This window comes from Blennius ocellaris, assembly GCF_963422515.1.
Source record: "Blennius ocellaris genome assembly, chromosome: 22".
Classification (NCBI taxonomy): Eukaryota; Metazoa; Chordata; class Actinopteri; order Blenniiformes; family Blenniidae; genus Blennius; species Blennius ocellaris.
The window spans coordinates 11,906,946-11,934,647 of record NC_137671.1 but is presented as its reverse complement, the minus strand read 5'-3'; the positions used below and the strand labels follow the sequence as shown (position 1 = coordinate 11,934,647).

The window sequence follows — 27,702 nt, the reverse complement described above, 5'->3', positions numbered from 1 at the left end:
CTTCGATCCACAGCTTCCTCAACTCGTCCCGTTTACCAGTGGAGCAGCATCTTGCACGACAGCAGGTTCTCCTTTACCTGCGGGTCAAGGTTGACGTGAGTGGCCGTGTCTGCTACCACAGATATTTTGGTTATGTTTTCATACAGATTAAAAAAAGCAGGTGAAATGAAAGAGTGAAATTAATAAGTGATCTTGAATATACTTAAACAGTGCTGTGGACACTCATTTATTCAATGAGCAATACTTTCATAAATTAAGTCAGTCCTTGAGACATAAAAAATATAGGAGAACTGAGATTATCTAAAAACAAAACAAAAACAGAAGAACCTGAATAAAATGACACTGTTGCTGACAAATAGTTGGACAAATTAATCAACGAAGAGTTTTTACATCCTTCATGTCTCCATTCATGTAAATCTACCTGTTTAATCTTGTTGCGGGAGCTGGTAATGCGCTCTGTGATGCTCTGGTAGGTCCTGATGGCGGTGGTAAGTTCAGCATAATGCTGAACAATCAGCTGATCTAAATCCCTGTCGCACGTTTCGAAGGCCTCCTCCAGACGGCCCTTCTCCGGTCTCCCTGTCCTGCACATCATCACTGCTGGACAAAGTCCTACATTGGAACAGAGAGAGACAGCAAGGTAACTACCAGCAAGTTCAATACACAACTGTCCATTGTCTGTCTGAATCAAGTTGGAACGAGCAAATCATCAAGAAAAGGGGAAATTCATTTTTAGTGTGTTCATCACAAGGCAGCTCAGACGACAACAAGGGTACACATTTTGGAGGTTTTATGGTGCAGACTGTAAGGCCCTAAAGAGGATCATGAACACTGGCCTCTGCCCTCCCTGGAGGAGATTGCCAACTCCAGATGCCTAAGAAGGATCATTGGCATTCTCAAAGGCCCCTCCCACCCAGCTCATCACCTGTTTGAACTGATGCCCTTCTGGCAGCAAGCATGAAAGGTCAATGCACATCCAGATTATTAAACAGTTTTTATCCTTGAGCAATCAGATCATGAAATAACTGCTGACCTGGACATCAGTGTTCTAATCTCCATCAGCGCAATCCTGTTCATACCTGTCTTGTGTGTTTTAACTGTCTACATTTTCACACATTATATGTATATTATGTGCACAATTTGTCAGCTTTACTTATATCGGTGCATAAAGGGAGCAGCAGTAATTCCATCCATATATAATATAACAGAATATCCATATATGCCGCACAAATGAGCATCAAACTTTAAATATTGATTGAAATTAGTATATTGATACAGTTAAAGTATGCAGTGTGTGGATTTCAGACATTTTCATAAAAGTAGGATGATGGGATGTACACTGGCATAGCAATCCAGCAATATTTAGGAACAAACCTTTTTCTTTTACAAACCTTATTTATTATGGTGCATGACAGTTACTTCATTATTTGTTAATGGGAAACAAAGATCTAAAGAACTTCTGTAAATCAATTTACAATACCACAGATTACATTTTCCTCCACCACAGGAATACATTAAAATACACCTGATGCTTAAATATAATCGATAAATCCAGAGCTTGTGAGTTTATTTCTAACACAATAACACAGGAAGGATGTGGCTGCATTGTAGCTTTAGCATAGAAGCTAGCTGTCAGTCCGTCTCCGACCGCAACTCCAAGCACATCTCAGCACCAGCTGGGCCTTAAACATTACCGTAAAGCTCAGATAAACTGTGTAACGCCACGTACCCTGATGACAGAGATGAGGAGACCGGAGGGATCTTTGTTTTTGCTAACGGCACTTCTGTATCTGCCTGTATACAGCTGCCATTTTTTTTTTCCAGCTGCAGCACTCAAACAGGAAGCGCAAGGCGCGAGGTTACCGAAGGAATTCTGGGAGATGAAGTTTACAAACGAGGAGCCGCATCGCTCACTAAATAGGAACTGCATCTACAATATTTCTTATACTTTTAACCGCATTTTAGATTTTGGCAGCAGAACTAGATGTTTTGCTGTTGCTCATTTACTTCATCTATGTATGCATCTTCTGTAGCATTAAAATTGGCTTTATTTTGAAATTGCAGTAAAAAATTATTTTTTGCACAAATGTAGTCATTTGCATAACGTGTACTCTGCTCTCCAACAACAACAAAACTTGAAAGTTTAAATTCAATGGTAATTATGGCGGTATTTTACCGATCTGATGAAATGAAAGATGAAATGTGTGAAATGTCACATGCCAAGAGAACTTTCCGACCTTTTACTATGATTTGAACCATCCAGGCCACTAAGATTATGTGTCTAACACTTGCTTTCAGCTTCTGATCAAAACCAAACATGCAGAAGCTACTTTATATTTAAAGCATCTTGTATGAAGGCTCTGAGAAGATGAGAAACTCAGATTTTATTTAATTACAAGATATGAATGTTTGCCTCTTCCATCTCTGTATGCTTCTGTACTATTTAACTAATTAGTTTTATTCATGTTATGCTTCCATTTTTAATAATGATTTTCTGTTTGGATCTTATACTGGTTTAGTGTCATTTCTAGGTTGTTGTTTTTGTTGTGTGCATGTTTGTTGATATAAATCATTTTAAATTGCCTTGTAAGGAAAGCAAACAATGTCACAATGTATGATGAAAATGAAAGCTTTTTTTCCGACAACAGGTTATCGCTGACGAGATCGAAAATATGCATAGAAGTGCACCTGCATCTCCGGGTCAAGAATAATTCTGGATATCAATTGCTTGAAAGACAAACAACAACAAAAAACAATTCAAATTGTGATTTTTCGACTGAGTTTTGTTCTCAACTATAGATTCCTCCAAACCAGAATTCCCATCAAGCTGAGCACAAATTGCTTTTTATTTGAAAAGTTAAGAATTACCAGTGTGTGCAAAACGTTACAGATGAGATCAATATTTTTAGTTGTGCAGTAAGCAACTGATAAGGACTAGATTATATCTCAATTCAATCATGATACTTCAGGTACTTTCTTTGAGGTGACGAGTACATTCATTGCAGGATTTTTATTCAGCCTTTTTGTGACTGACTGATAACACGGAGGGGGGGCGAAGGAAGAAGAAAGGCCAGAGACAGTGGGTGTCAGTGAGTTAATAGCCAACCCCATTTAGAACATATAGTGTTGGGTTGTGTGGGGCTCTCCTGCCCTGTATCTCTGACAATCTTTGCTGTACCAATGAGAATGGGAGAGGGCATTGATTCCGGAGCAGAGGAGGTCGATCCCCAGCAGCCTGGGCCCTGATTGATGCGCTGGTGGACGAAGGAGATAACATTGTGGTTGAGCTTTCTGTCTGTTCCTCTGTGTAAAAAGCAATTGCCATGTCATGTGGGGCTCATTGTTTTTCCCTCTGAAGGTGCCAAGTTTCCCAGGTCCAAGTTAAAATTTGAAGTTCTTATCGCCTTTGCCTCAAAACCATGGCCCATCTGTTCCAGTAATCTAGTGGCCTTCGTTTCTCCAATACTGCAGATTCAAGGTCATTTCCTTCCAACGTCACTAAACCTTGACTGAAAGACCAATGTGGGACTTCAAAACGCTTTCTTTGAAGTCGTTACTTAAATGATAATTAAAACCATAAATCTGCTTTGACTTTTACTTGCTGTTTTATATAAATACAGAAGGATACATTTGGATGGGAAGTACATTACTTGATAAAAGTTGCCAAAAGTAAAAATACTGATTCAACTTCATTACATTAGTAAAAGTAAAGAAATATCAGTACAGGATTTGCAATATACCGGACTACAGTGCCATAACTGGACTGACCTCCTTTAACTTTTTCCAACTAACTGAACTATCTGTGCAAATCTGGGTCCTACGTCATGATTTTTCTTGCCCCAGAAATTGTTTTATATTAAAACAGGGCAGTTTGGGAATCATTGGTGTAACTTTATCGCTCCTATAACTTCTGCACCGTCATCATATAAAGCGTTCTCTGTAAAGGGGAAAAGACGAGAAACAATTCTTAAGTACAATAACAGAGTGAAAATACGTGTTACTTGCCGGTTTGTTGGGAATTTGTTTTCATGTATATTTGCACATTTAATCAGGTGGCCATTCTTTAAATGTATGGTCTTTATCAATGAGTCAAATCCCAGGCTATACAAGGTTCCTGAAACAACACGTTTCAGTGACACAACTGTGAAATTTTGTGACTGAAAAAATAAAAAGAATATATATTTCTTGGCTCATTTTCAAGCAATTGTGTGGGAAACTGCCAAAGCTTTCTGGATCTTTCATAGATGTATGAATAAAAAAAACCCCAAAACATCAGTTTGACACAGTTTGTGGAGCAGAGTCCCTACACCCCGCTGGAGAAATAACACGGTGAGAAATATAATTAGATAAAGATTTATGGATGCTCAGTGTGGAATCAACTCAAACATCACCAGATAAAAGCAAGATTGTGAAAAGTACAAACACTGAGGGGAGAAGGGGGGGGGGGGGAAAGTAAGAATAGCAGGGAATGAAAAAGTAATATATCCAACTCTCAACTTTGTTGAACTCACTGGTGTCGTGTTTAGACTACCTGGAAAGATTGGATGTTTGAGCAAGCTGCTCTTCTGAAGCTATTTCCACTCAAACCCACAACAAAGTCGAAAGCAGCAAATGTTAACTGACTCATTCATCACAAGTGAGTCAATACAATGTTTGGAGATAAGAGAAGTGAGAATAAGAAATGGCATCTAACATGCAGGGAAGCTGGTTCATCATCAATAAACTCACCAGATTAACAGGATTGCTCAATACCAAAGGAGGCTGCCCTTGCTATAATAATGCTGCATTGGCAGGAAGGCTTCACTCTCAGTTCTATAAGCGCTCTTTTCGGTACCGCCCAAGGCTTCGGTGTGTTTGCCCTGAGGGCATTACTGCACAATTTAATTCTTTACCTTAAAGCCTGCTGAACACTTGTTGCAGCGGTATGTAAATACGAGCAATTGCAGTAGAAACGCCTTCAAAATGAGAACATAATAAAGTATTCTGTGTGAGAAAAAGACAGCCAGCATCCACTGATTATATTGACTTCAAACTGAGAGGCTCACGGCGACATGATCATGAAGGTGTTATTGTCATCACGTTGTTAAAGCCCTTTGTTCTCCGCCAAAATAACCACTTCATGTCATCCGCTGTGTGCTCCTGCTCCACCACCATTCTCCAAGACAAACCTCATCACATCACGCGATTGATATCCTCTGCTGTAATTCATTTTTCTTCTTTCTTTCTGGATCTCTTCTCCACATTATGATCATACATGAAATGCATTTGTTGTGTTGTGCACATCCAGCAGGTTTTTTTTATTACAAAAGGCATGTTATTGATCTCGGTTAAGAATTGGAATGAGTTACCTCTATTGCTCATGTGAAATGTCTTTATATTATCACAGTACACACAACCACAATGGATTCTTAAAAAGGTTTTTATTGATTCATGTAACGTTTCTCTGAAACATATTTATTACAGAAAGGCACAAAATCGGCAGAAAAATGCTTCAGATGAACTATATATTGTCTATAATATGTCACATTTACAGGATGTATCTTATGAAATGTCATTTCTAATAATATGTCCTCATGGCATATGAAGTTCCCAGCAGGTTTTTAATCATGCAAGACTGGTTGAGTTTATGAAACATTTTCCCAAAACAATTTTCCAGAGACTGGTCAATCTTAATATTAATCTTATTTATGAAATGCTTTAACCACATTGTTGATTTAATCATATAATATAAATGAAAGGCAAATATTTTGATAATATTTAGAATTTGTATCGAATGTTAATGTACTTGTTTGTTGTTGTTTGAAACGGTTTTTGTCAGAGATCCTGGCATATACCTTACATTCAAAAAGACCGGTGAGGAAAGTGAACAGGTGAACAGTGTTATTTTATTTCAGGTTTGTCGTCTCTGTGCGTCCCCTGTAAGAGAGTACAAGCCTGCCTAAAGCCTACTTTTGTGAGGCGACTCGTGCCTCATGAGTCTGTAGTCATGTCCGCGTCATCCCCATCACGAAACCGAGAAAACAAATGACAATATTATAAAGTAGAAAATTGAAATCAACAATAATCTGCGATCATGAAATATGAAAACCAAAGTGCGATAAAATGATGCGCTGAGAAAACCCTTTTCAGAAATGATTGATGATGAATGGAGAATATTAGCGAGAGCTCAGCAAAGGCAGTTGATTGTAGAGAAAGATAGACGGATATAGAAATTGCAGATGAAAGCAGATCACAGTTATTTTGAAGAATGGAATACTAATTTTTAAGGACGGATGGATGGATGGAGGAATTAATTGACTTACCAGTGATGCAATGCAGCTGAATAAATGAATAGAGAATAATGATTTAGCAAACAGATGTATACAATTCCAGCTTATTACACATCTTAAAACCTGACATTAAATGGATCAAATCTGGTCCCAATTTCTTTTTTTTAAGTGTTAATCATCCCTAACTTTGTCCAGACGTTGGGCCTTTCTTAATCCATCCATCTTTATTGCATCTTGTTTTTTTTCTTCACAGCTCTCTACTCAGTTTTCATTTTACAAACTGTCATGCTGCCCTGATGTCTCAATTTTTTCTATTTCTTAAGTCTGACATCTCTTCAGTTGGGCCATATATCATTTTTTCCCCTTCCTTCACCCTTTCTTTGCTTGTGATTTGAACTTAGTTTTACACTCTTTCTTGTTTGTGTGAATTCTGGATGTGACTAAACACAACTCAGAGTTTGTGGTTACTTCATCCATAAAATGCATTAAACATTTTTGTTGTTTTGTTTTCAGCTGACACATCTTTGTGTCTGTTGTGGTGACAAATAGACTAATTGACTGTTATGCTGTGACATAATATATGATGATATATTGACAAGACAGATTACACTGAGAGATTCCCCTTTTTTGTCATATTTTGTCGGGGTCAATGCAACTGACTTTAAGTGCTCAGAGTTCGTACCAAATTGCCTGCTCAGCATGTGAAGATACGACATTTTCAAATAGGATTCCCATCAGTGACAGTGTACTTTGTTTTTCTCCCATTGGTGAGGTGCAAAACCTATTTAAAATGATTATCTATTTATCTTATAACAATTTCATTTATGCATGAAATTACATGTCTTATCACTGATTACTAAACAACGCACAGAACAATTGTTTATTTTATTCTTTTAATAAAGGGGTGGGGGCTGTTCATCACATAATACATTTTACAACATATATTAACTGGTGATTACACTTCTCATGTGACACTGTGGACTGCATTAAAAAAAAGCTTTTATTGTGTGCAGTAAATGTAGTTATTGCTCATTTATAATGGCAAACATGAGTATGGAACTGTATTACCTTCTCTGTGTGATTTCTATTTCATTTTAAGGTTTTGCCAGTTATTTCTTCCCGTTTTATCATGTACCAATTATAATAAGTGGTATTGTTTTTTAATGCTGTTGTGGGGAAAAAAATATTCAATTTCATTTCACAATTTTCAACTTTTTCCATCCATATTCTATACAGCTTTATTCTGTGCAGGGCCGTGACCTGGGTGCTGGAGTCAATCCCGAAAGGTTGCCTCTCCATCACAGGACAAACACACAGAGACAGAAAACCACTCACACTCACATTTACACCTATTTAAGCTCACCAATTAACTTCACATGCATGTTTTGGACTGTGGGAGGAGGAAACCAGAGTACCTGGAGATACACACACACACAATGGAAACACACGCAAACTCTGCACAGAAAGGTCCAGCTGGTATTTGAACCTACGACCTATGCTATGAGGAACTTCTTGCTCAACTTATTATTATACATTTTATTTGTAAACTTTAAATACAGCTAATTCATTCATTCATTGATTCATTCATTCATTGATTCATTCATTGATTCATTCATTCAATCATTCTGAACACAATCCCCCAAAAAACCTCCAAACACTGATACTGATACTGATACTGAATTTGTATTAGTAGTAGTATCTAATACTAATGCTAACAATCACTTAAACTTAGTTTTACACTGTCAATACATACATTTCTAGAAAGTAATTTGTTTGGTTTCCATACTAAACACCGGCGGATTGCCCGGTTCAATATGGCAGCGACGTTGACGTACGTCGCAACGTCACTGCAGTTCTGTCAGTGAATGTCAGACTGCGTGTGTTAAATGTCCACGCCCACCTTTTGACGTCAACCAATGAAAACGTGGAACGCGCTGACGTAGGGATTCTCAAGTCCAATCAGTTCGCGCGTTCTTCAAATACGTCATGCTAAGGAAGTGTGGCTGTTCCGAAGCAGAGCACCGAGTGTGGGCCCCGGCTGGGAACATTTGGGTCTGAGTAAACCGTCCAAAACCAAAAAGTGGACGTTTATCTTCCACCTTACATGAAACCGAGATAAGTTACACAGCCTGCGGTCTGACAATGGGAGCCAACAACAGTACCCGCCGTGTGTCATTTGAGTCAGACGAGAACGAGAATATCTCAGTGGTGAAGGGCATACGGGTAAGAGGCATGATGCAAACTTACCTAAACATGCTCTACATAGTTAATTTAATCCGATTCCAGGTGACACACAGAGGATTAATCTGTAAATGCAGGTCAATGTTCACCACGGAGCGACACGGTAAGGTTTTTCTGCTGCTTTGCACATAGATTCTTGGCAGCCTGAAACTTTCATTCATTACTAGGTGGATGCAGCAAAGCCAAGGTAAGGTTTACTGTAAAAATAAAGTTGATCTCCTGCAAAACAGTTTGGCAACAGTGAACTTTTTTGAGTCTTTTTGTGGAGTGCTTCATGCATGAATCCCTCGGACGGCCACCTATAATATTGTAGCGGTCAAGTTGACGCCATGTAACAGCCAGTTCATGATAAATATAGATCTACAGGCTGATCAGATAAGAGACTTTGTCACGGCTTTGTCTATTATTATTCAGCTGGTAAGGAAGCACGTTTCGTGCAATGTTGTCTTTCAACGTGCTTCCACTGTTTGGTTACTTCTGGAATAGAAAGGTCTACTTTAAGAAAATCACCTCTTACTTTTTGCTTGCCATGAGTTTAAAACAAGAAATGCTTTCTTTGATGATATTTTAAAGCAGCTGCAGATCAAGTTTGAAGCCAAGGTTCCTTAGACTCCTCAAGCGTTGCTATGCAGGAATGCATGTAAAAGTGTCTGGCACAAATATTGAACAGAAGGCAACCTCTGTAGAATGACTGAACATTAGTTTGGTAAGTGAATGACCACGAGGCAACTCTTTTCAAAGACAGAAGCATTTGTGCACTTTGCTTTTATGATATCCAGCAGTGTATAATAACATTAAGTTTAAGATCCTTCAAAAGAAGCACTGTCGGCAATATGAATGAATTGGTTTTCGAATAAAATAAATGACACGTCGTATTTGACCATAGATCTGAGATTGGCGAGGGAGCAAAGTAATTTAAAGTTTTGGAAACCTGCGGAGAGCTTTAAATTAGATCTTCAAAAAGCAGCCTTTGCATTATAATCTATAAAGGAGCTGAGTTAACCTTTTGAGTAAAGTATGTCTGGTTGCAGTTGTAGTATTATAGTTGTATATTATCTGATCTACTATACTGTTTAGATAGCATCACAGCCCAAACTGCTAATGAAAAGATTTGAATCGGAATTGATGGATCCTCTGAAGTTAAAGAAATCTTTGTTTTTTTTTGCTGTTGATGAGAAAATTATGTTGTTTTAGTAAAGATCTTTAAAGCTATAAAGTGACCTTGAAAACTACAGTGTGATTGGTAATGTGTGTTTTAAGCCCTTAGCAAGGACTGTCATGCATTTAGCGGAGGCTTCTTGTTGCTGCTTCAAGTTAAAACAACTTGGAATAATATTAATAGATAATAATAAAAATAGAGGAAAGGTCTGTAATGATTCAGTCTATTTCTTCGTTAGTCCACAAAGAGGAATATAAAAGCAAATTGTGGCTTGATGTAAAGCTACTGTCACTACTCTCAACCACCTGATGCACTAATCTGTGAAATCTTTTCTGGTCTTCTCTCCTGCAGCTTTCTGAAAATGTCATCAAGCGCATGAGGGAACCTGATGCTCCTCTAAAACAAAAGCCTGCTCCCGCTTCACCACCACCTCCTCCTCCTCCTCCACCACCGACCATCCCTCCTTCCCTCCTGCGACCAGTGCCTCCACTCTTTGACCCGATTACCTCCATGCCTCCTCTCCCTCCTCCTCTTGTAGAACCTGTTGCACCACCACCACCTCCTCCTCCACCATCTCCTCCTCAACCTCCCGCAGAACAGGTAGCAGCACCCATCCTCATTGAGATGGTGCTTCCAGCTTCAGCACCACCACCTACCGCTGACGCTGCTCCTGCTTTTGAGCCTGTAGCAGCGCCTTTTGCTCCTCCTGCTGCTGCTGAGATTGTACCTTTGCCAGCTTCTCCCCCTGCTCCTGCTCCCTCTGCTCCACCTGTGGTTGAAGTGATCACTCCACCTGCTCCCCTTGTAATCGAACCTTCACCTCCTCCCATAAATCAGTCCATTGCTTCTCCTCCTCCTCCTCCGATAATTGAACCCATTGCTCCTCCTCATGCGATTGAACCTGTTGCTTCTTCAGCTGTGGCTGAACCCATGCTGCCTCCTCCCGATCCCGTCCAGAGCGAACCGATCATCTCTCATCTGCTTCCCGAATCAGAACCACTGTCCTCCCCTCCTGCTCATGAGCCCGTCACACCCTTGCCATCCCAAACCGAGCTATTTGCCGCACCTCCCCTGCCTGAGTTTACTGCTCCTTCTGAACCAGTTGCACCTCCTCCTCAGTCTACAGTCGACCCAGTGTCACCTGACCCTGTCCCCGAGCCAGTGCCGGTTCCTGAGTCCAGTCCAGTCGCGCCACCTGTTGCTGCTCCTGCGGGTATGTTTACATTTTCGCGTCGATCGAAGTTGTTGAGAAATGGCTTTTTCTGCTTGACCAGTGTTCAATTCAATAGTTAACATCGGAATAAGTTGTTTGGCAGTTTGGCACTGGAGATTTTGGATCATTAATCCAACTTGCTGCTGCTTTTGCTCATGTTCCTTACAAATCTGGCACAATTCCCAACTATTTCTAATGGTAGAAGATTTATTGCTGTGTTTTTCCCCCACAGCCAATCAACCCAATAAGAGTGTGGGGACTTTGTATGGTCAATTCTATTGTGGTTGTCAAGTGTGTTCAAGTTAAGTTATAAAACGGAGTAAATTCCACTTCAGGTGTTAAAATTCAGTCTTTGCTTTGTTCTTATAAATCTTCCCACGTCCCACGACCTGAGAGACCGGCCACATTCTCATTCTCAGAACTTCCACTTACTTTTAAGGCAGATTTGTTAAGGTGAGGCTTTTGACCTTAGAAACTTGTGGATCAACTTGTCTTTTTTCAGTCTCACCACCGACGAGACCGAGGGCTTATTTATGAGGAGCAAAGAAAAGAATTGTTCTTTGTAATGGCTCATTTATCCTAAAATGCGCGGGGCACTTCCTCAGTATCGTGGTTAATTACAAGGCAAATGTTACGAAACTGTGCAAGGATTTATTTTAAGTTCAGCTACATTGAATTTTAATTATGTTTACTGTGGGGTGTTTACTATAAGACACCTTAAGCCTTTAGTCTCCCTACTCTTCATGCAGATTGTAATTAGTCTTCATTTAAAAAAAAAAAAAAAAAAAGGGCCGCACAGTAGCCACGGTCATATTATGATTCAGTGGCATCTTGAAACTGTTAATGAAATGATAAATTCTTTCCTGTTGTCTTATTAATACATTCATGCTTTAATTAGTGGTCCTAAATTCTGCCTTGTCATTGTTCAGCTCAAGCTGTCAGAACCCTTTTTCCTGTTTTATAACTTGTAATTTTTCTACGTATTGAAAAGCCTTGGGGAACCGTGGTCCTCCCGAGCCGTAGTCCTGCACGTTTTCAATGTGTCCTCACAGCAACACAGCCGACGGCGGTTCGTCTCAAGCTTTCTGCAGAGCCTCATGAGAACTCGGGTGCGTTTGAGTAGGGAAACGTCTAAAACATGCAGGGCTGCGGCTCTCCAGGACCAGGGATTATCCGCCCGCACGTGTGTCTTTTCATTCGTTCGTTCTTTTTATCAACATAGTTGAGAAACGCTTTGCATGAATGAGTCTTTAAGATTTGGCACATTTTGTTGGCATGAATGTTCATGATCTGAATGTTGGACAAGTTTTGCTCGTGACACAACGATTAATGGGCGTCAAAACCAACTTTTCATTCAGGAGCTTTCTGCTCCACCTCTTTGCCATTAAGGCTGAGTTATGCTTCTTCGTCGATGTGATGCAAAGGGCAGTCCATTGCCTTGACGCCGTCATTTACTTTTCAAAAGGTTTGCATCTAAGTTGCATGTGCCATGAAGTAAAGCTCGGAAGTGTCAGGTTTCTGAAGGATCTGTAGAAAAATGCTGATTTACATGTAATTAGTCATAAATAGGCATCAAATTGTCTCCAAACAAACCAATTTTTTGTATGTGTGTAAATGGAGGAAATCAGAAAATCGCAGTCCTGGAAATGCTGTCGTAGAGGAGACCAGTCACAGGTCTTGTGGTCTGCACTGCTTTTACGTGGCGTTACCCATTGTCGGAGGTTCACATCACCTTGGATCACCTCCATCAGTCATCAGTCTTTATGGTCTTCGCCGACTCTCGCAGGTATATCGCGAGTTTTGGTATTTGTTGGACAAACATTGCTGTGGTATTATATTCATTGGCACCATCATGGCGACACTTTGGTGAATGCTTGGCATTCTAACTGTTCAATTTTCCCCTTGGGAGTAATGAGATGAGCCACCGATCTCAAAAGTAACCAATTCCAGGCGAACCAATGTCATTTGATGTATGATGAGGTTAACAATTGCTGTCAAATGTCAACATTTATGTAGTTATTATCTTCAGTAAGTCCATTTTTCATCCCATTTTCAACCTTCCACTGTACCAAATGTGCACCGTCTCTCTTTTCCCAAGTAAAGTTAGACACCCATTGTCTTGTTGGCGTGGGTGCATGTCTGCATCTCGCGGACTATTCGGCAGAGGACATCTGAATGTGAACCCTTCATTAAACAGTCCAGAGTGGACCGTGGGCGCAGGTTCCTCATAAGGCGGTATCCAGGGTGTGGGCAGCCGTCCCCATCCTTGACTGTGCTCAATCAGCAGGGTAATTAAAATAGGCCAACTTATGCCACGCCACGCTGACTCTAGTGATTAAAACGACACCTCCGCAGTTACACACAACAAACCTCCAGGACTCATTAACACAGGGGGGGTGGTGTATGCGTGTCACATTTTATTTTTTCCACAGGGCTCCCTCGATGCAACTCGACTTTTTATGCATGCCATTTACCTTTTTCCGTTTGAGGACACAAGTGTGACTGTGCAGTATTACTTCTCCAGGATGAATTGGGAAAGAGCAGCACAAGATGTCTGCAAAGTTATCCAGTGGTTATAACATCCTCATCTTTTGGGTGTTCATTGAATTCTTGTCTTTGTCGATGAAACTGTGGTGTTAAACATAAGGCCTGTGGGCCAAAATTGTTTTATAAGAGGCTCTAATCCGGCCCACAACACCACCAAGGAGATTTTAAAAACTTCCCAGCTACCTTGTTGCTCAAAGCCATACAACAGTGTGTTTGCAAAAACATACATATTGTAACAGGTATAGAACTTTTTTTTTTTTTACATTTCACTATAATTTGCACCAGAATTTGTCATTCAAGTCATCTTTACGTTGAGAGCGGAGTCGTTTTTTCACAGTGGTTATTAGATATTTTGAGGATATCAAAGTTTCCATCATGTATACACTATGAAGTCAAACTTTAACATTTAAATTTCAGTGTCGTACGGATTAGTTATTCTTTCAAATTCAATTCTTTGCAAGTTTGGCTATCAGATTATGTCGGATAAATACAATTTTATGCAAAAAAAAGAAATCAAGTATGGAGGTTAGTACGTGCCTCACAGTTTGAAGCTGTGTGTATGTGTTTTCTCTTGGTACTCCTCTTTCCTGCTGCAGTTCAGAAACATGTTTGTAAAATGTTGAATCGGGATTCATCTCTTGGTGCGAGTGTGAACATGTGTGTGTGTGTGTGTGTGTGTGTGAGAGACGCTCTCTCTGTTTGCCCTGTGATGGACTGGCGAATCAGCTGCGATTGGCTCCAGCTCCCCGTGAGTCCAAGCTGGAAGTAACTGCACAGGAGGTGGATTGATGAAGATTTTTGAAAGATTGATGAAATGGCAAAAAAAAAAATGTTCTCCTGGAACAAAATGATTTATGCAGATTGGTCTGCTCCAAATGTAGCATTAAGTGCACCACCCCCCCCCCCCTTTTTTTTTTTTTTTAAAGATGAATTAACCTTCAGTGTAAAAGAAATGTCAAGGTTGTAGGGAAATTTCTCCCTTTTAGTATGGAAACTTGAATTTGGCTCTGTGTGACATGGGTAAGCAAAGATATCAACTTTAATATGGGAAAAAAAAAACACTGCTGAGTCAGTAAAACGATGAGAAACTTATTTCTGAAGAGAAATCCCCAATTTTCATAAGTAATATGCTGTGGTTCTGCTCACAGACCTGCAAATGTTCATGCACCGCCGTTGCACGTACGGCATTGTTATGTCATAGCGCAATTATTACAACACAGCACACCTCCAGTTGTCTTACAACTTGGACCACACAGTGATGAAAGTGTGCCTGTTTACATAAAAAGGGAGACGCTGAGTCGGCACCGGTTTAGTATATTTGTTGCTTCGCTCTCTGAAAGATGCGAGCTTTGTTTCGACAGAAGAAAACACTGTTGTGTTTCCATTTAACTTGGTTCGCTTCACTAAGATCATGTAATACATTGCAACAGTTTTTTGAGCAAATTGGTTTTTTTTGTTTTTTAAATTTCTTATGAGGAGCAGCCCCGATAAAGACGACGATGGCTACCAAGCTGGTGAAGCACTTGGAGACTTTTCAATGAAGCATCTTCAGATATGCTCTACAAAAACACTCATACAGTGAGTATTACCGCGAGGCCACCGCGTGGAGTTTAATTCATCTCCATGTTGAATTAAGTTACTGCCTCATTGTTTGTGCTGATTAGTTTTCAGATGAAAAAGACAAATATAACAATATCTTTCGCTTAATTTTGTAACGGGTGTGGAGTTTATTTAGCGCCGCTCCGATGAGAATCGGCCTGCTGCCTTTCGCAGCCAAACACAATGTGCATGAAAGATTACAGTTTCACTGATGCGTCTCATCTTTAAGTGGTTAGCTATGTATGCAAGACCTAAACTCTCTGGGAATGGGGCCCAGCAATTTGTTATTTCTGCAAGTTCTTTCCATCTTTGTTCTTTGAGCTGGGGAACACTAATACAACATTTTTAGGAGAGGAAAAGGTCTTTTGGGACCAATTAAAATCAATTTTTTTTCTCCCTTCACTATGAGTGTGTGTGTGACTTGGCTACATTTGTATAGTAGCTTCACACTTTTTTTGCTTAATCATGACAGCTTGCATTACGTTGCAGTTATGCGATGGACTCCTGCCAGGGGTCGGACCTTTTAATTTAGCAAGAAAAACCATAACGTTTTGACTTTTAGTGAGGCGTTTTGAATAGCTCCTCCTTGCAAGGTCGCCCAACTGCTTAATGGGCACCAAACTCACCAGGTATCATAAAAGAAAAAAAGAACCAAATTCAACTCGGAAGATTGATCAAGCACGCTCCTTTTTTAAGGAATTCAAAAAGGGAAAAAAAAAAAAGAAAACGGTATGGTGGATGGGGAATCTCATTAAAAAAAAAAAAAGTTGCAAAGTTCAGCCCAATTCTCGAAGGGTGCGACCTTAATGAGGCGGACATTGATTATGTGTGTCCACGAGAGTCGGGGTATCGAGTGAGGCTCTCGCTCTCTCTCTCTCCCTCCCTCTCGCTCTCTCTCTCTCTCTCTCAGCAGGTCGGCTGTCTCTAAATCACGGCCCGAGTCGGTATGTGTGCTGATTACGCCATAGTCAAGGTTGAACCTCCTACACCTTCTCCAATGTGCTATAAATATTCATATGTCGGAGCCCACACACTGCTCTGGACTAATAGCCTGCTTAAAGATGTCTCCCAGGTGCCACGGAGCGGGAGAGTAGGGAATCGGGAGACAAAGGAACTCGACGGTAGTCCTCGTGGGTGATCATTTATGCGCGTGAACAGTTGGAATATATTTCTCTCCCTTTTTTTTTTTTGAAACTTTACCTACCGTTTTGTGTAAACGGGTATGATTCCATAATGCGACATTGCGTTAACGGGGACGAGTGTGAATAGAGGAGAAAATCGGCTCATGGGGATGGCACCTGCCTGCCTGGCAGGGCGGGGAAGCTCGCGCTCCATTTCTTGGTATTTGTACATAGTGAAAGGTGTGTGTGGCGTCTTGGCTGAGCGCGAGTTGGAAACGTGAGGAAGTAGTAATGTTACAGATTATGCCCTCCACGCGGGTCCCGGGGTTAATGAAACTTCTGATGAGAAACGCAATTTGCCTTCGTCTATTATCTCCACTGCCTCGCCGCCGCCCGCCTCTCCGTGGTTTTTTTTTTTTTTTCCACAGGGTTTAGCGATTGGTGGAGGAAGGAAAAGGAGAGGGACACGTCTAAAAAGATGATGAGTTTTTAATCTTTTTAACATTTACATGTCCTACTCAGGATTGACACGAGCTCTGTCGATCGGGAATTGTCTCTGACCCTCCCCCGCCTCCCTCAAGGACCCCAGACAGTGTTTATCATATCAGAACCTGTTCTCCGGCTGACCCCGCAGGCCCGCCAGCAATCTGAAGCCTCTCTCTGCAGGGCTCGAGAGGATGTGTGATAAATGATGAGTTGTTAAAGCTTGTCTATACTTGGAGGACTTAAAATAATTTTTTTTTCCTTTATTACTTTTCATAGCACTCTGTTGGACGGCTCAAGAATTATTATTTAAATCAGGCGAAATGGCTGTTGCGTAATGCTTTGGACAGTTTTTGTTTAGTGTTTCATTTTCTGAAATACAATTGTACATGTGCTGAACCAGTGGGCTGTTCTACAGGTGTAAACGCTAACCAGCAATATCGTCAATACGTCATTGGTCATTTGTGTGTTTTCATTACCATAACTTCTTCACATTGACAAACAAGTACAGGCGGAAAAGAAAAAGGTTCATGGAAGTTAAGATAAAAAGCACAATGAAATCTAAAATAAAGCAATTAGTAGAGTATAACCAATACTTTACAGTAATTTTTTAATTGTTTCATTTTAATTTCAATTTAGAGCCACGTCGACCTCTCCAAATATATATATTTATCATATATATATGTGGCTGCTTTTGTTGTTGTTGTCGTTGTTACAGTATTAGTAGTAGAGAGCTTTATTCCTCCCCAGGGGGAAACACAAACTTACAACAGCTCAAGGTAAAAAGGTGCAGAACTTATAAAGTTAAGGAATTTAAATATGTAAACATGTGTAAAAATCTAAACAAGAGCGCAAAAAATAGAATATGTAAAAAGAAAACAATCCAGTAAAAAAGAAAAATACTCTTTAAAAAAAAAAGAGTAAATTGCCAGGATTGATATAAACACAGTGTAGATAGATAAAAGAGATGTACTCATCATATTCTGACAATATGACTACACAGTGTGTCTGAACTCGAGTAAATATGATATTGATTGATGCTGTGGGGTGCGGGAGTGGATTCCATGTTCTTCCCGCCGAGTTAACCCGGGAACGAAGACCAAAAACCCACGAGCGCTCAGGAGTAACATGCAGCACAGAAAGGCCGCCCAATCCCACTTGGAAGTTTTTCATCTGCCTCAATGTCTCGGCGTTCCTTTCGTCCCCAGCGTCCCCTAATGCCTTCTCATTTACCGGATGTGAAGCGGCATCATTACTTGTTGCTCTCATTTCGGACCCACGGGTTGTCTTTCCTCCTGGCCGGGCTCAACGGACTTGTAATTAGACTCTCTCCTCCCGCGAGATCAGTGGCGCTCCAAAAGTGCAATCAGACGTGATGGATATTATTTTTCTCACGCCCTGGACAGTGTGTGACAGATGTCTCTGTCTTTGAGGATGCACTGTGCAGCAACGAAACTTGTCAACTGTCAATCACCGCCTCTCTCCGTTTCAGCCCCCGTCACACCGAACCTCCCACCACCCGACGCTTATTCATTCTCTTTACTCCACCAAACAGTCATACCGTGGGCTGTTATGTGTCATTTGCTGCAGGAGAGAAAACTTTATACTTTCTCTGATTTGTTTTTCTCATAAACTTGTCGCCAGGTTAGTGGATTTTTTTTTTGTGACTGTGTGTAGGTGGATTTAAGTGTAAATATCTCAAGAGTAAATTGTCATTATTAGTAAAAGGAAGAATACGTAATAGAGATTTATGAATCCATCACACCACTTGCATCAATTATGGTAATATCTATGTGATTGGGGGGAGGGGGCAGGGGGATTAGTTAAAACAGATTACTTCGCTGAAGTTTTGAGGATAAACTTGCGAGATTATCTGATAATTAAACTAAACATCACTAACATTAATAAGTTCTTCACTTCAACAATTAGTCTCTTCTGTCACCGTGTCATTTGATAAATCGGTATGAATTGAATTAGTGAAATGAGTATATATTTATTCCTGTGGAAAAAGAAAGCACTATGGCCAACCCGAGCACTGCTTAAGGAAATCCATTCAACTGAAATGTTGCCACAAGTTTCGGTAATTAAGGATTTGTTTCACATACAAGCTTTAACTGGCGCAGAGGTTTTGGGCCAAATGACAGTCAAAACATTAATTAGACTGTTGCATTTTAATCTTAAATTGGGGGTTTCTGCTTTTAGACAGTTGGCTTTTCTTTACTCAGAACAATGAAGCTCATGCAGATAGAGCGCAGTTGAATCCTAAGGGGATGCCATTAAAACATTTTTTTTTTTTTATTCATATTGAAGTGAATGCAGCAAGTTGAAGAAGTGATTGTATGTAAATGCTTGCAGTTATTGCAGATATTGAAAGGGCGGCATTAAGGAGTCTAGCCATGGCTGGCACCACATTTTGGAGTTAAGGAGGGACAGATGTGAAATGGTGTTGTAGTAATCCCTAAGCGCCACGGCCTCTTAAAGCAAAGGAGTTGGAAAAAAACAAAAACAAAAGGCATTACAGCACAATACAGTTTAACTTAAGAACTGTTCCCAGTGTTTGTATTTGTCCTGTAAAGAATGGTTTTGCATATTATGTGTCCTTTCTCTTTTCTTTTGGCGTTAATCTGATTTATCTGGAATTAGGTTTCCGTGGCCTGCTGTTACCACATGTTACCAGGTAATGAAAGACGCTGACAAAGGGGATTATCCCACCTAACTAATGCAGTGGGAGTGTAATCTTGACAGAGTCAGACGCTTCCCTCCCATCACCGCAGTGTCGCAGCACACCGCATGGCACTTCTGTGTTCAGAGCACGTTCCGGCCCCGGTCGCCGGCTGGCATCTTTACTTTCATGCTTAATTACCCGCCATGATAAAGCGGCAAAGACACGGGAGTCGTACACGTATGACGTCCCTGACGTGAATACACGTGGACAGAGGTGCTGGTGTGCTGCGGGTTTCAGGTTAGAGGATGTGTGTACTAGTCAGTCCTGATTGTTTTTGACACCCACACGTACGTTTATTCACTCGTGATTCCAGAGAGCATGATCTTCTCTCGGGAGATGCCTTCATTGTGGCTGGGAAGTGATATCATCTGTTCATGCATCCATCCATCACCTGTATTGCCTTTATATATTTCACAGTTGTGAGGTGCCGGAGCTGATCTCCATCACAGGGCAAACGGAGGCAGACAATTGCACACATACATCCACATTTATAGATGGTTTGAAGACACCAATTAGCCTTAAATGTCTGTTTTTTGGGTTTTTTTTGTTCCAACAACTCGGAAGAAACGTGTATACAAATGGAGAACATGCCAACTTCGAAAAGATGTGCAGCCCAACTGTCATAACTGAAGTTGTGTAAGCGAGGAAAACGCAACTTTTCTGAAACACGTGCTGTATATAGCATGTTGTTATCTGTGCATATGTATGTGGTTTCTTTACAAAATCAGCTAGCAACACCCGCTAGTGGCCCAGCATGATCACGACATGCTTTTCACAGGATTTCTGCCGTTGTCATGTGAACAGACTTTTTTTCCCCCAAAACTTTGCTATTGATGTGTTTTCACTTGAAACAGTGGTGTTGATTCTGAATATTAAAATTTTTTTTTAATTGGTGGAAAAAAATCCATCTTTGTCACTTATGTTGATTTTTACTTAAAAAAAAAAAAAAAAAGCATATAAAGACACGAGCTGTTTGTCTGAAATATTTTATTTTCTCAAACTTTGTTCTATTTCTTTTGGTCCCCAGTCGATGAAGACGCCCTGAGGAAGAAGATCACCGACGAGCTGCATAAAGACTTGGAGCAAGAGAGGGCCAAAGCAGAGCAGGACCTGCAAGCCTGGTAAGATGCAAGTGCGCACAGTGGGAGGCCGAACCCGAAAGGAGAAAAATGGCTTTTGTTTAAATGCTGGTAGCCTTGGTGACGCGAAGGACCTTTTTCTTGTCGAGGTGAACGGCTCCGCTAAAAGTTTCTGTTTCCGCCTGCATAGCGTGTCCTCTCCCCTTTGCCTTCCCTCGTTTCTGATCCCGGCAGGTTCAGCGGAGGGGCGACACGAGTGTCAATTCCGGTTACGGATTTTTATATGAAGCCGAAGACATTTTCAGATGTGACCGATTCACACTTTCATTAATAGTCAAAAAGGTCAGCACCGGTCTTTCCGATCCCCACTGTTTCCAATTTACCTCCCTTCCGAAGTACATCAGCACTTTCTCCCTCCTCCTCCTCCTCTTTCGGCGTCTCCTCCTCTTCACCTGCTCTCCTCAGATCAATTAATCATGTCTGAGAAGGAAGGACGCTACGCTGAGATAATTTCCTGGGTGTTGAGAGGGGTGATCCATTAGCCCCGCCTGATGAAGAAACGCGCTCTTCATGTGAAGGAGGGCTTTATTCCATTCTTGCTCCTCGTCTCTCCCGTCCTCCTCCCGTCTTCTTTGTCCCAAAGTAGCAGGTGTACATGCCATAATGCCAGATAATGGTGTTGCTCCCTCGCCTTAATAGGCCTGCGTGATCTCCAGCAGTCCCTGCTGAATGAACAGCTTTGATTAGCGCTTGCACTGTGTGGAAAGAGAAGCACAACGTTCCTCAGTCCAGGAGGAGGTGGTGTTAGCCTAGCTATTAGCCCGTTTTAAGGCCTTTTTTTTTTTCCTCCCAAGATGAGAAATTAAGAAGTGGGTTTGAGAAATCGTTTGTCTATTGATTTTGTTTTCTTGCTTTTTTTTTTTTTAATGCAACTGCTTCCTGCAGCTTACTTATTGATGTCTGTTCACAAAAGTAAGTGCTTCAAAATTGCACCCTCCTTGCAATTAACTGAAATCACGGCGGCTTTCAAGCCCGGGGTATTTTGTTTGTGTTTGGCATGGGTTGTGTTTTCACTTAAAAAGACTTAACAGAACATGAAATGTTAAATAAGCAATCATCAGTTAACCAGCACTTGTTTGTGTTTTTGAGCGTCAACGCAGATTAATATCGGTTTCTATTCATGTGGTTGTTTGTTTGTTGTGTATTTTTTTTTTTCTCCTTATTTACTTGTCATGCATGTGTGCTGATAATGGCGGTATGATGGGCATTTTGGTTGGTAGTGATATGTACGGAAAGGGCTTCCATTGTGTAATTGGACCTAAAAGGTGTCCGTCAATAGTGGGTGGAAATTCTGTCAACATGCTAGAATCAAAAAAGCTTTCAAAACGTTGCCTACGTAACCCAAGAAACCATTTTGTAGCAGTAAAAACTCACATGAACAGACTGTGTAGCATTTAAGCAGTCTGACGTAACTCATCACACCTGTCAGGAAGCAGTTAATGCTTCCTGATGTAACCAGGCTATAAATCAGTGCTGAAAGGGCAAGCATATCTGCTTTAAGCGACAAGTCACTCCACTTTTTAGTATGGAAGAGACGCGTGCACATGTACGCCACAAGCGCTACTTTGTCGTCTTTGTATCTACCAATACTCGTCATTTGGTCTCTGTGTGGCAGTTATCTGTGTCCAATAATCTATGTTTAACTTACCTGGTGCTCAGGACTACAGTATGAAACCAATGCACCCCCCAGTTGGAGATAAAGGCTTCAGTATGCTATTATCTTATCCTAATTTGCAGCATTACTTGTTTTGATCACAAAGATCCTCATAGAATTCCACTGATCAAAAATAGCCAATTCTGTATTTGACGGTCCCTCAATTTGTAAAATGTCCAAATGGATTCTCTTAAAGATTGGCAAGACACTTCAAGTTTGATTTTACATGTCGAAAAGGTTCCCTTTATATTTTTATATACTATATATTACACATGTAATGTTCTTTTATGAACCGTGTATGTGTTTGAACGCTTTCCGACATTTTTCCAAAGTACCTTGCAGTTTAGAATGATGAGCCTTGGCTGAGTTGGAAGGCTCAACAAATTGACCACGTCGATTTCCCAGCAAATGTGGGCACACGAAATAGTTTTTTTTGTACGTAAGAGTGTATCAAAACAGAGCTTATAAGCCTCTGCAGTTGTTATGGCATCCTGCAGGAAAAACTGCTGCACAGCGTGAATGCAGGGAAATGAAAGAATGTGCTAACACCTGAGAGAAAAGGCAAAATACAAACAAAACAGCAGAGGCCAAAATCTCAAGTTTGCCTTCAACAATCACATTTTATATTGTAGCTTCAAGCACACTTATAGATTTAGATTGCATTTGTTATTGCTGTAGAAACGTCGAATAACGTTTGAACCTGTAGGATCCCTCGTTGTAATAAACTGGGGGAGTTTACATATTGTAGGCTTTACGCCGTATCTCTTCTCACCTTGAGAGATTTGCATGTTTTTGCTCTGGTAGCAGTGAAGGGAAAGGTTCTGAGTTCTCACTTCATTTGGCTGCAGCCTAAACTAATTTGTAGCAGCGTGGAAGCGGAGGCAGCGGCTTTGCCTCTGCCGCTTCTCGGTGAGGCATCAGAGCAGATCGACACCACAAAAAAAAAGAAAGAAAAGATGAGTGATGAGGGTGAGAGAACTTCGACATCAAACTGTCTCTCCCTGGTCGACGCAACTCGTACCGCAGCGCTGTTTGATCCAGTTTTTCACTTTGTGATATTTTCTTAGCCTTTCCTTCACCCCGCGTTCCCCATCCCGTGTCTGTTTTTCCCCATATCGCATGTACTTCCGCAACCTTTTTAGCTTCCTTTCCAATCTCGCACTTGCGTTGTTATCTTCCACCTTGGTCATGCCCCGTTCCCCTCATCTCCGTCCACTCTCCCTTCTCATGCAAGTGTTTGAAAGGCCAGCGGGTAACGCTCAAAGGTTAGCTTTCGGGAAACTTTTGCCTGTTTTTTTTTTTTTTTCTCTATTCTTCTTCCAACACGTACTGAGCCAGTCTGTGTTGGTTTGTGCAATATAATTGCATGTCAGTCTTTTGAGTGAGAACACTGACCTTCTCTCGAAGCCCCTGCTTTCCCTCCCTGTTGACCAGCCCTCCTGTTCAATTCTTTATTGCTCCCAGATCACATGCACACAGTCCAGCTTTGAGATTTATTTATTTATTTATTTATTTTTTAAACGCTTTGTTTATTTTTATCTGTTCATTTCACGTCAAAGTAGTACGTGCTCTTAACTACACACACAGAAGAAGAGAAGAACAGGGAAACGAAAGAAAAGTAAAGTTCCGGGATGTAACTCAATTTAACCAGAGCTGCGTTTGCAGAGTTGTGATTTTCTTGTAAAAAAAAAAGAAACTGTATCCGATTCAGCAACATTGGGTATCTCTGATCAGATTTTCTCTCTGCTGGACTTTGCTGATTCATGTTTATGATATTTTAACTCTGACTACTGTGAAAGCAAACCACTCCCTTGCCACTTGAGCGCCAGTAATAATAATAATAATGATGGTAATAATACTGTTGTTGTTATAAGCGTCATAATGGCAGCACTAATTGCAACAATGAATATGACATTAGCTGAAATCATTATAATAATCATAACATTTGTACTTTGAAGATGAGTTTAGGGTGCCGATGAAAAATACTCAATTAAAATACGGAACCGTTAAAGAATCGCAACAAGTTAATGGAGCCACAAAACATTGAGCAATATAGCAGCGACTGTGAAATCTTCAAGACGAGGAATGAGCAAGATTAGTCTGCTGAGTGATTTAACACAAAGAAATATGAGATTAAACCAATTAGTTTTCAGTTTTTTTTAATTAGCGTACAGTTCTACTAAACTGTCATGAAGCTGCACGACACTAGTTGGGGCTACAGAACCGAGAGACTCTGTTTAACAGGACCTTCATCCAGAAAATTAAAATAAATAAGTCTTTGATAACCACTCTGCTGGAGGCGATGTTGAAACTGCAACCCGGCCTTTAACAGTGATAACGGCCACATTCGAGACCATTTAAAATGGTTTACCTGGAGACGCTGTGATTCCAACTACTCTGAGAAAATGGTCACAAAAAAAAATGTCCTTCCACTGAACTCTGAACTTAAAAGCTTCAGGAAGTTGGAGAATCCATTGAGCTTCAATACAAGGTGCCAGACATAGGTATTAGACATAATACTATGGAGTCAGCCATTGTTGTTTCTGACCGACTCAACAAGCAGACCCTCAAACACAATGAAAGTTTTGTGTTTTCACTCGAAAGTGTAGTTGTGTACACTGGGCCTTCGTCAACAGTGAAACCTGTGACCAGGAACGTCCCTTTTTTTTAAGATGAAATAATATCTACCAGGCATGTGTGGCAGCCACCTACTCCACATGTTGTACTCCCCGTGCAATTGTACCACAAAAGCAGCTAGCATGTTAAATCCCTGAGTGAATCCAGGAAATATGGAAAAAAAAAACCATAATATTGTGATCAAATCTTAAGTTCAGTCTTACCAACCTCTTGCTGACACCAAACTCGACACTTGACGATGACAAATGAATCAACCCACGACGTTGAAGTTGTTGTGACGTTCACAATTGTAAATATTTACACCAGAATTAATTCACGGAAGAAAAAGAAAATGTATTTATTAAGACATTTCACATAACTTGTGTCGCAAAAATGCTTCACACAGCATCCATATGACGATATAACAAAGGAATTAAGTAAATATCAGGACTCAAAGATATAATAATGTATACAGTAATGTAATTTACAACATTAAAAAACAGAGTCCACAGATTCAGCTGGCGGTCGATGTGCAGGGTAACATTGGTTGTTATGATCTTGAAGGATAATAAAGGCAAGTCTTAAGGCCAGTAACTGGAACTGGAAACAAAGTGGGTTGTTGGGTGTATTCTGCCTGGCCTCTTTAGTCCAATAACCCAGAAAAGCTTCTCATCACTGTTACATGAACATTTGTATTCATGAACAAACGTCTGTATATGTGCAGTCAGCAAACCTCCGGGTTTCAGCAGCAATAACATTTTACCTCCCGTTCTTTACATTATTGTGTCTTGGTTCTCTTTCCGACATGTGATGTTGTAAGTTTAGTTTTTCACCGCCGGCGAGAATAAATGTAATGTTCCACGAACATCTTCCATCCGATGGCTCTTGCCTCTTGTAAACTGAGTCATATTGTTGTGAAAGTGCTCCCATCCTCAATATATAAGGCCATTTCAGGTGTAACAGTCATTGAACTGTAAATACTCCAGATTCTCTCTGTGCTGCTGACCTATTCAGTACGACGGTTATGTTTATTGACTCTATCCAGTCTTCTGGCAAAACTGTAGAATCAGTTTCATGGAGTTCATTTGGAATATGTTATGCTTCAACTCTGTATTCCGCATTACTAAGCAATGGACTGATTCGTCACTCTGTTCTTTGTCTCAGATCAAATGCTTCAAGCTTGTGGGTTAGTTGTGTTCTTTTGACAGAAAGCTCCTTGATGCCAAGGCTTTTGCTTGCATCTCTTCATAGTTTGGAAGAAGTTAAAAAAAAAAAAAGGGGGGGGGCTTGTAAGTCATTTCTTGTCGTTTGGGGGCTCCATTAAATTATTATTCCCTGTGCACGCGTCTTTGTTTCTCATAAAACTTAACACCGTCACCGCATTCCATTGCATTTACAATCAGGTGTGGTGTACGTGTGTGTGTGTTTTTATGTGCGAGTGCAGTGTGTGTCGGCGAGAGTGCAAAGCCCCATAAAATATTCATGGGCAGCATTCTGCGACATTATTCCCAACATCAATATTGCATTGGGCCTTTAAATGCTTTTGTTTCAAGGCACTCGGGTCAGGACTTGCGCTGCTATGCAGGTCTGTCAGAATCCGTCGCACGGCACTTTATTGAGACGCATCTCGTACCGATGACAGGCAGACAACAAGAAGCATTAATGGGTGAGGAGCTGAAGAGACAGACGGATAGTGTCTGAGGGTGATTTAACAGGGGAAAAGAAGAAAGGAGACTTCAGTTTGTCACTCTTTTTTTTTTTTTTTTTTTAATATCTGTGCAAGGGTAATCATGTTTACCTGTAGAATGCTCGATGATGGATTTAGCTTTTGCAGTATTGACGGCTGCAGCTCACAAAGCTCACCTCGATTATAGTCGCTTATAACGTTTAGTTGCAGCCTTTTCAAATGCTCAACCTATAAATTTTTCATAGACTGCCACGGATCTAATCTTTCCCAGTTTTAAAAATAGTGTCCTGCGAGAACTGAAGCGCGTCTGTCCAAGGTCACCGCCGGAAAATAGTCAGTTGCTTCTCTTGGAGTTCGACCCACTTGCACTCCTCTCCTCTCCGAATTAATGATACCTGGCTGGTTCTGCCTTTCCATTCGCCTCAATCCAATGAACAACCAAAACACAGGTTGCCCGGCGAAGGATTTGCTCTCTTTCTGGCTTTGTTGCAGGTCAAACATCTTCCATCTTCTTCTTCTCCCCTTTCCCTCAGCCAAAAGGTGCTGTCGTTTTCTACTCCCTGTCTGACTCCGCCATCCTCGACCTCGGAGCTCCCCTTCCCCTCCGAGTGCCAATCTTCTGCACTCGAATGAAAAATGCGTCCAATATCCTAGAGACAGGGCAATAATGACTGGGAAGCAATAGAGGTGAAGCAGACAGATAGCATCCAGCTAGTGATAGCAGTCTTTGCTTGGGTTAGCACTTGTGAGGAAGTCGGTGGGAAGACTTTTTTGCAAGGCGATGTATTTTACCCCCGACGTCCCCGTTGTTCCTTTGTGTTCACCTATTGCACCGTCGGGGGTATCCAGAACATTTTTATTTAGTTAATTTAATCTTCCTTTCATATATACTGTATACGATATACCTTTGATGAAAATACCGTAAAAACCATGGTTTTTCCCCTGTAACTGACAACGCTAGTCTACAAAACGAGCATTTTTTAATGTATTTCCTAACTTTATTGGCCGTATTGCACTGATTAAATATTTATCTCGAGCTGTATTTCGTCTGGTAGTGTGGATCAGTGATTCACAAACTTTATTTAATAATGTTGGCAATTTAAAAAGCGTAGACCCTGACCAAAACAAAGAATGAAGAAATAAAAAGATCCAGCGGTTTAATGCAGAAAATAAAAGGAGTGTATGATTTGTTCAATGGGTGATTTAAAATGTGAATGAATGGTTTAATGTTTGAATGAAGAAAAAAAAA

The 27,702-nt window shown here is 40.7% G+C and overlaps 1 protein-coding gene across 2 annotated transcripts in view; it reads left to right on the top strand.

Moving 5' to 3' along the window:
* The first annotated feature begins 8,270 nt into the window (after nt 1–8,270).
* Nucleotides 8,271–27,702, top strand: part of chchd3a (coiled-coil-helix-coiled-coil-helix domain containing 3a) — a 73,074-nt gene continuing 53,642 nt past the window's right edge. The window contains exons 1-4 of one of the 2 annotated variants that reach the window (XM_080518048.1): nt 8,271–8,492; nt 10,021–10,269; nt 10,789–10,882; nt 20,385–20,478. In XM_080518048.1, the coding sequence (XP_080374174.1) occupies nt 8,412–8,492; nt 10,021–10,269; nt 10,789–10,882; nt 20,385–20,478 (518 nt within the window). In that variant the 5' untranslated portion in view covers nt 8,271–8,411. Of the gene's footprint in view, nt 8,614–10,020; nt 10,270–10,788; nt 10,883–20,384; nt 20,479–27,702 lie in introns of both variants that reach the window. The other variant, XM_080518049.1, reaches the window with a different exon arrangement.